At 41.5% G+C, this 9,550-nt stretch overlaps 1 protein-coding gene across 1 annotated transcript; it reads right to left on the minus strand.

Annotated features, from left to right (window-relative positions):
- Positions 1-176: 176 nt before the first annotated feature.
- Positions 177-5,968, minus strand: foxn4 (forkhead box N4). Its single transcript, XM_062417775.1, has 9 exons — positions 5,874-5,968; positions 3,375-3,541; positions 2,366-2,478; positions 2,166-2,276; positions 1,947-2,074; positions 1,732-1,828; positions 1,432-1,639; positions 933-1,325; positions 177-839 (listed from the first exon to the last, which is right to left on the minus strand). Exons 1-9 carry the CDS (start codon positions 5,951-5,953, stop codon positions 589-591), a joined length of 1,548 nt encoding a protein of 515 aa, XP_062273759.1. The 5' UTR covers positions 5,954-5,968; the 3' UTR covers positions 177-588.
- Positions 5,969-9,550: the final 3,582 nt, after the last annotated feature.

Here is a 9,550-nt window from a genome sequence, read left to right on the forward strand (position 1 = left end):
TGTGTAGAAGAATAATGTGTAAAATCTGGATTACTGTTGGCACACGGTGGCATTTTGGAACGAGGTGGGTAAACACAGTCAAAAGAAAGCTTTTCTGTGGCAATAGCATTTTGAAACATTCAAATATATACAGCAAAAGATTGATAGAGTCATCACCTTCTCCAGCTGCCTTTTTCATAAATATAAATAAAACATCACAGCAATTATGTCTAGCACGATACAACAGACAAGAGACAGGGAGCTACAGTATGATAGGGCTTTAAAACGCGGAGTGAACAGTAGAAAAACTGGCAGATGCTAACTGACTTCTCCACCAAGAGTGTTTGTACTTACACAGACTTTGAGTCTTTGCTTGGCAAAGCTAGGTATTTTAAGTCTTACATACTTTTCTCCTACAGCAGCCTCTTTATCACCAGTTTTGTTTTCTTGTGGAATGTATCTGGGGAGATTATTTTCAAGCATTTTCTTCAGATAGTTCCCAGGTGATTTGCTCAAAATAAACCTTCAGACTTCTTCAGCTGATGCCCACAATTATCCACAGACAGTCACACAAATTGTGCCGACTCTTTTCGAGACAGTTCTGCTGCTTTAAAGCAGGGCGATGGGCTTGCTGGTGGCTGGTGTGCCCATGTACTGGGAAGAGAGGTGATCCTGGGAGGCATATGAGGTGTAGAGGCCCGTCACCTGCACGTCTGACAACGGCAGGTTTGCTCCGCTGGAGGCAGGAGGGAGGTTGACCGTTCCCAAGTCACAGTCTGATAGTCGGAGGGGTGAGTTACTGAAGGTGCCCAAAGCATCCAGGTTAAAGCTGTCGTCCTTCATTTCCTCCCACAGGTTACCTGAGAAGACAATGGGGGTTAGTGTGCTGCTGCTGCAACAACATAGTATAATCTACTGTAGCGAACAAAATAAAAGAGACTTCAAAACCTCACCTTGAAGGGCAAAGTCCATGATGCTGGGATCCAGTGCATCCACCTCTGTGTGAGTGTCACCATGTACACTGTAGAAGTCATCTGGCGGCTTGCTCGCGTGCTGGGTGAGGGGACTGTGGGAAAGGTCAGGGACTGTGTGGAGGGGGGGTGTCTGGGCCGGAGCAGGGGACATGGGGGCCAGCCGGGCCTGCGCCTGTAGCTGGGCCTGAAGCTGGTGGTGCTGGTGCATGGGTAAACATGGCAGGGAGAGGGTGACTATAGGCTGAGGCTGCATCTGGGCTGGGACTGACAGTGGGAGGCCAGTTGGACAGTTGGGCAGCCGTGTTATGCCTGGCTCCATAGTCTTGCGTCTGCAGTTCTCTGGGCGGTCTGTGATCAGTTTGTCCAGCTCATCTGCAGCAAAGAAGACAGATTATCAGAATAAGTAAGAAACTTTCGCGTGTCTTGCCTCTCAGCTGAGCATTAGACCTTTTTATATTTAGGAAAATACATTTCTCACCAGGATTAGCCATGCTGCGGCGGATAGCTGGGAGATCCTTGCGTTTCCACTTCTGCATCTCTTCCTCCATCTTGTCAATTTTGGCAGGGTTCAGCGCCCATAGACAGCCTTTACGCGAAGAGCTGCTCGTCTTGTTTTCCACCTTCTCAAAGCATTTGTTTAAGGACAAGTTGTGTCTAACTGAGTTCTTCCATCCATCAGGTGCAGTCTGCAGGGAAAGAGGTAGATTATACTGTCACAACCTTTAACTACACCATCTCTTTTTGTACTTTTCAGTTTAATATTAATAGAGGATCATACCTTGAAATAAGGAAAGTGTTCCTTCATAAAGCTATAGATCTCACTGACTGGAAGGCTGCCAGTTTTGCTGTTCTTCAGAGCCATGGCAATCAAACAGCTAAGAAAAGAAATCACCAGGGGAAAAAAAATCATTAATTAAAAGTAATTCAAAGCAGAGTATAAACTAATTTAGGTGAATATTGGATTTGATTTCAGCCATGAAAGTGGGGTCTGACCTGTAGGAGTAGATTGGCTTGGGGAAAGACTTGGGCTGCAGCTCCTGGTCTTGTGGAGCCAGGCGAGGTTGCGTAAACAGACTTTGGTTGTTGAAAGAGACATTGCTATAAAGCCCACCAGTTGAACACTAAGAGATAAAGGAGAAGAAAGTGATGAGGGACTTTATCATTTTTAGTTTCCCTGTTGATCAGACTCTTTATTGACTTAAACTCTGTTACCTGTTGTCCAGTTTGGGTTAGAGAGTACACCTGCTGGGGTGTGGGCTGGTAGACTGAGGTAGGGCACTGGTATCCGGGTGAGGGCAGCCCACTCATTGAGAATGGAGACATCTGTGAAAGATTAACATTTGACATTAAATAACTTAATAAGCACCACACAACATAAAACTGTTTCCCTTTGTAATGCTGCTAAAACTCACACTTCCGCTGTGGGTGTTGATGATGCTGATTCCCAGGGGGCTGTGGTGCATGTTGCTCTGGAGGTGGAGCATGGATCCCTGACCTGCTGTCATCGTCATGTTGTTTAGCTGAGCTGTATGGAGGAGCAGCCAGACTAATGTTTAGATTAAAGGAAAGTTCGACCAATAACACAAAGCACTCAAACAAATGTGGGTTTTTTAATATCCTTCTAAATATGTGTGGTGTGGTTTCTGAGGTTTTCAGATATTGTCTGTACCACAGCCGCCTCCTCTCAAAAAAAAAGTTAACGGCTACTTTATGACAATCCTCAGACCTCTAAGTGAACTATTTTCTTTGTCACAGTGACAGAAATTTGCAAGTGGTTCTTGATTAGAGCTTCATTGATTAGTCAATTAATCAATTAGTCAGTCAATAGAAAATTAATCAGCAACTATTTTGATAATTGAATAATCATTTTAGTGATTTTTTTCTACAAGGAATTATTTTCTGGTTTCTTTAGCCCTGTATGACAGTGAATGGAATATCTTTGAGTTGTGGGCTGTTGGTGGGGATAAAACAAGACATTTTAGGGTGTATTTTGGGATATAAGAAACAATTCTTAACATTTTCTGACCGAGCAACTAATCGAAAAATCAAGAAAATATTGTAATGTAATGTTATGTAAAGGTAAATTATTATATTCCTAATAAACTTTTCAATTTAAGGCGTTTCAATTTTGCGTTGTGTTTCAACAGAACAGAAATCAAGTATTTGTTTTTGCACTTTGACCAGCAAAGGCTATTGGATACATTGCACTGGGTTGAGTTAATGGTGATTACTCAAACCTCAGAATATGTCACCAAAAGTGTAGTCTGATAAGGTCAAACTTTATTGATCCCTAAAGGGAACCTTGACAAATTTAAGACTATTTTCTATCTACAGAGGCCAGAAATCCAGCACTCCTGATTCACCCAATGGGAGAGATAATGAGGTTTTTGAATGTTGCACTGTCCCTTCTTGTGACCTCACCTGTCTGTTGCTCCAACAAGCTGCCCTGGGAGGGCCCGTTACTGTGGCCTCTGCTGTCAACCATCTGCTGTAGTCGGGGCACATCCACAGAGGTGAGCCATGACAGAGACTGCAGGTCCCCGGGGAGGTCCTCCTCCCGCAATTGGGAGGGGTCCGTGGTCAGAAGCCTTGAAGAGAGGATGGGGGGGAGGGGGAGGAGGAGAAGGAAGAGGGGTGGTTGTGGGGGTTAACACGTCTGTTGGCTCAGACACACATAGACCAGAAGTGGAATTTAAATGTAAACACTTGATAGAACGTTTTTTGTCCTTCAAAGTCAAAACCACTGTAATGAGTCTGAATCTGAAGGAAACAGAGATGAAAGCTGCTCAGCGAAGCCGTGTATTAGTCATTCCATCCAGGATCTACCATAAGAAGATTAACTACAAGTGTTATTTAGCAGTGACAGTTTTAATCAACAATGAGGGAGTTAAACAAGCTTTCCATTCAGAGAAAATCATCTGTTGTGATTGGAATACAAGAAACTGCACACTGATCTTTGTTTCTCTTCGTTTATCCTTCTTTGCAGATTATGAAAATATGAAGAAAAAACAATCAAAATAGCAAATGTTTTGAGTAATGGATGTTTTTAATCCATAATTATATATGTATAATTCATGTTATTTTTTATTTTCTGTAAACTGAATTAAAAGAAGGATTTTTGTTTAACCAGTGCACTGCCAGTGCCAATCAGCTTTCAGCTATTACGTCTTCTATGCAGCGAGCCTTGAAGAGAAAGAAAGAAAAGAGAGGAATCCTCTTGAATCCTCTTCAGTCTCCTCTGCACACACACACTTACTGCACAGGGGTTTAGTAATTGGGGTTGCTATGACAACACATACTATTCAGTTACTTTGTGGGTCTTTGGACAGTGTAGAAGTACACCCCCCGCCCTCATACACACACCAAATCTCCTATTAAAAAATCAACCCTGTGTCAGGTGACCACAGTCTGGCACCAACCATTGGCTGAATCATAAGTAAACAACGCATGAGATCGTTTGAAACATGGGACAGCAGCACATGTTGCCTGCAACAGTTGGCCTTGTCTATTGAAAAATGATCACCTATTGTGTCCCAAACGACAAATCTGCCCAGTGGCACGTGGCTCTATTGTCTTCTCCAGACCCTTCCTTGATTGTCTCTGTCGTTTCTTTTCTTTACGCAGCCCTTGCATTAATCTGTTGGAATGACAGCCCTCACATAAGAGGGACAAATAGGATGCCATCTGCTTCCCTGTCCCTTTCCAGCCTCTATCCTCACTGCTGCCCCAACCCCCCACCCCCCAACCCCCTACCTACACAGGGAAATCAACGGAGCCTAGGGCCAGAGGGGGTGCAAATGTAGTTTGAGGTCAGGGCTCTGTGTCTGCCGTCTGAATACATGACATCATTGCAGCCAAGAATCAGCACATATCCTCGAACACCTTGCATGCGCCAGCAAATGATTCAGGGTGATGGTCCTTTTTTAGGCGGACAGGTTGCATTGTTAAGTTGAACACCCTCCACAGTATCACAATATCTCAGCTGGAGCTTTGAAGTTGGTGAACCTTGTTATTGCTGTCTAGCAGCTGTGAGTTTTATTTCACTTTTCACAAGCTGAATAACCTATTTTGAAGCATCTACAAGTGAATGTCAAATGAAAACATTACAAAGGTACAATTGCAGACACTCTTCCTTTTTGTGTTGCATAAAACATTAAAGAATGGTTGATAGTTGATGTAGGTGTTCTTTTATACTTTTTCTTCCCATTTCTACTCAAGGTTGCACTTATCCATCATGAATGCCCAGTACATACTGATAAAAACATAAGAATAGATGACACATGGGGGGGTGTTCCCACCTCCCCTCCTTGTACTACCAGCAGCGTAGAAATTGCTCACTGATGCGAAACATGTTGAGCTGGTGTCTCCATGTATCATCCGAGCCTTCCCAGAGGTTCAACAACACTAAATATTGCACCTCCTCCCTCTGTCCCTTCAATCCCTCCCTCCCATCACTCCCTTCTTTTCTAATTGGGAGCCACTTGTGCATACTGGTGACCCAGAGAGCCCCGTCTCCCCCTGAGCCGGCAGGCCAAGAGGCTCAGGCTCTCCGTGTGCCGACAGCGGGAGTGTAAACAGAGCTGATGGTTTCTGACAGATCCATTCAGTCTGAAAATCATTTATTCTTCTGGATTTTTTTTCCTCTCTTCTTTTTCATGCAATCCCCCCCTCATGCACAAAAAGAGCTGTCCATCTACCTTTAGACGAAACATAGTGGAGTTGGATAATTTGTTCCATGACTCTTTTAAAAAACACGTGAAATGGTTTGATTAATAGAAATATGCACTTTATCTTTTAAGGCATCTCAGAAAGTGTTTTTTGACAATATGCAACAAAAAAAAGATAAATTGTTTAGCCCAAGATGAATCAATAACTGTTGGTCCTAATAAAGCTGAACATGGTTTGAATCAGGAGTCTTACCTGTAGTCTTGTGGAGACGGATGATGCCCAGCATTCTCAATTATTCCCGACATCCTGGATGTAATTCCACCTTCTATCATTTCCTGGGATTTGTGGTACCTCTGCATGGACATCAATAAATTAAACACACTTTAGATGATCTTGAAGCAGAAAAAAACAAGCTATGTAGAAGAACTTATTACAACGTGAATGAAATTACTTCGCCAAACCGTTTCTGAGTTAGTAAAAAAAACAATTGTTTTTTGTATAAAAGGCAAATATTTTAAACACAATTTTGAGGTTTCAGTGATGATTTCAGACGAGGATAAGCAGATGCAAAATTAATTATAATTTGATAATAATAGGCCTATAGATGCCTTTGTTGATGTCTGCAGCCTTTTCAACTATTTGAATGTTTTTTCCCCCTTTCACCCTAATTAAGCAAATTTCTTTTTTTTTCTTTTCTTTTTTTAAATACATGGAATTTTAAAAAAGAGATCATAGCTCATTTATAGACATACATTCAGTTCAAATGTTTACATAACAGTTAGGTCACATTAAGTTAGCCTGTAGGTGTAAATGGCTCATCATAATGTCTCCTGCACACAAAGAAATTAAGGATAAAGGCTTCAATCAATAAAATGTTACTGAGCTCACAAAAACTAACAATCGAAGAAAGACGCTGGAATAGAGAAATAAATAAATAAATAAATCACCTGTTTTTTGGAAGATATTGAAAGATGTACGAGCCGGTCGCAAGCCCCTGTACTGTATTTCACTGTGTTGCACTTGATTCTCCAAACCCCTTTTTTAAATTTCCCTCTCTGGAGCTGTCCAGCGCTCTGTCATGCGCAGTGGAGACCTCAGTAGAGCTCCCAGTCGCCCGGGGCGCAGGAGGAGGAGGAGGAGGAGGAGGAGGAGGAGGAGGATCCCATGAGTTTGACAGCTGCTGTTAATGCAGTGCCTGTTAACAGTCCCGGGGATATCCACACACTTTCCTACTGTAAGTGCAGCACCACAGAAGAAGCAGAGGTTTGAAATGTTTTCTCTAGGATTGTGGCTGCTTTGTGTCACAGCAGTGCGCTCCTCCAGTGGGTCCAAAAGCAGACAAACGCGAAGCTTGTTGGATTAAAAATCACACCATACTCCATCCAGACATTTCAGTCCTCTTATGGGTTTATTATTAAAGAGATGAGCTGTTATATCTGCACGTTTCTTATCTTTTATCTTCCTGTCTGTTAGTCCTATTGCGCTGGTGGCTCCAGGGGCACAGGTGTGTCTTAATAAAACACTAAATACATCAGCACAGGCCTAGGCCTATATTCTGTCCAATGAATTTGACTGGTGTGGCAAAAGAAAAAGTTAAGTATTTTAAAATAGTTAAACCAGGTCGTGCGAAACAGATCAAACAGAAAAAAACACCTAAATTAAACAAAAATGATGAAGAATAATAATGAAATATCCATTTTGCTCCAGTGTGCTCCTGTCAGGTTATTCCAAGTGAGCTCCTTCGTTCAGGTCTAAGACGATGTGAGTCGCTACTTGTGGTGGCATCTGTGTATGTGAGTGTGAACTTTTTTCTTTTCTTTTAGGGAAGTGCTTGTAGATAATTTGCTTCCCGCCGCTGTGGCCGCGTCCTGCTCCTCTCAGCAGTGGGAAAAAGAGCCGGGGAGGCGCGTAGGGAGGGCAGGGGGGCTGCAGCAGGAGGCGGCAAAAGCTCACAGTGGAGAGCAAGTCTACTCCAGGAAAAAAACAGAGAGAGGCGAGAAGACAGTAGGCTGGCAACGAATTTCAATACACTGATCAATTCAGAGAATAAGAAATGACTGTGACACCTCCTCACTCCAGCTTCACTTCATTTCCAACTTCTGGTTTACTTGATGTGCTCCATTCAGTTGCGCAATGATAAATAACCTTATGGGTGACATCTTTTTTTTTGCTTGTGTATATAGAGTCTAACTGGGTTTTTTGTTGTTGTTGTTGTTGTTTTTATATCTGTAGGTCTAAAAAGATTGATGCCCGCTTAAAGTTGTGAGGAAAAGCAGCTCTATGAATTCGAATTTGTTTGATGATTTACTTTTTCCTTAATTTACCTATTTGATTCTTGCATTCCTTGCGTCTTTTTATCCTTGTGGGAACTCATTGGGGGTCAAAGCAAAAGTTACATTTCACAATTATTTAAATGACTAAAAATTAAAGTGATGGTTCTCCAGGTGACATCCATGTCTCACTTTAAATTGTTTTACAATTTGATAAAACATCAGAAATGACAACAATCTTTCTATATAGAGGTCTTTGAAGGAAAACCTTTGTGCTCCAGTGATGAAGTGCTGTATTTCAGGAGTTAACATAAAGAGGTGAAGTCTTTAAGGTAAAACCTGTTGGAGATTAAATTTACAGCCGGATATTAAAGGGGAATTCCTTAAAGTCTGCAGGGAGGCTGCAGTGACAGCACTATCAGTCCCATGGGACCCTACAGATGGTAAATCGGCCTGTCACAATAGACACAATCAATGATTACATGCATGAGCGTAACGGACAAAAACAAGGCCGTCCTCACAGGGCAGATCCTCAAGGTCCTAAAGCCTGCAGGGTTACCAACTGTTGGTGAACATGGTCAAATACTGTTGGTCAGGTGTAGATGATGTTTGACTGACAGATGAATAATCTGCAACTATTTTGATTTGTGATTAATTATGTTTATGTTTTAACATTCCCTCTTACCCCCTTCTGTAGATACTGAATATCATTTAGTGATATCACTTTGGCTTTTAATTGTGATGACCATTTATTCACTCTCTCACACCAAACAATTAGTCGATTAAACAAAAGAAGAATCTGCAGTTTAATATACATTGAAATAATAGTTGCAGATTTACTGACTATTCAATGTAGCATCACTGCAGTAAATACTACATCTGAATTTTTTTAATGCTTTTTGATGTTTTTACTTCTGGTAAGTAATAATAATGTTACATGTCTTTTAATCAGCATTGGAGTCTTTTTGTGATTATTATTTACCTCTCTACATTTTCTTGGTTTAGTCTTCACTCCACACCATGTTCTGCTGTGTTTTCCAGCAGATGCACCAGCAGTTCAGGCAACAACTACCTGTCTGACGTTGTCTTGATTATATAAATGGTGGTTGTCAAACATCTTAAAAAACCACATTTACTTCTATAAGTTTTCAGCTTAATAGGACTTAGTTCACTGCATGAATTGCTGCCACATCAGTCCAGCAATTTTGCTATCTGACCATAGATAAATATCTTGATATTGAAATATTCACTCCAAGTGAAACCAAATTCTGAGTCCTCAATGATGACCTGTGCTTTAATGTTTGGCTGTCCAAGCGGTCCATATCCAGTCAACAAAAATAGCAATAAAACTCTTTACTTATGATTGATGCAGTCAACGTAATGTCCTCTGAAGTGATGGAAACACGTCTGTGTGAGCATGTTTGTGTGGCTCTGTTGAAAGAAGGAACTGATTAATGATAATATAACCATCATGCAGACATTTACTGAGTCATGCACAGCTGTTGTGACAAAATAAGACAAACCTCTCACAATAAAACAACAGAATAAAGACTTATTTGATTACATTTTACATTTTGCTTTTTTAAGCCTTAAATGAGAAAACAGTTCCAGAGGTGCAGTTTAGGCTGCTGGTAAGCAAAAAGTAGTGATAGGTGTCAC

Source organism: Scomber scombrus, chromosome 4, assembly GCF_963691925.1.
Source record: "Scomber scombrus chromosome 4, fScoSco1.1, whole genome shotgun sequence".
NCBI lineage: Eukaryota > Metazoa > Chordata > Actinopteri > Scombriformes > Scombridae > Scomber > Scomber scombrus.

Excerpts from the sequence above, each read along its gene's own strand:
- foxn4 (XM_062417775.1), bottom strand. The coding sequence starts at position 5,953 with ATGATAGAAGGTGGAATTACATCCAGGATGTCGGGAATAATTGAGAAT. Across the intron at positions 2,277-2,365 it reads TCAACACCCACAGCGGAAGT|ATGTCTCCATTCTCAATGAG; the intron begins GTGAGTTTTAGC and ends AATCTTTCACAG. Across the intron at positions 1,829-1,946 it reads AAGCCAATCTACTCCTACAG|CTGTTTGATTGCCATGGCTC; the intron begins GTCAGACCCCAC and ends TTCTTTTCTTAG.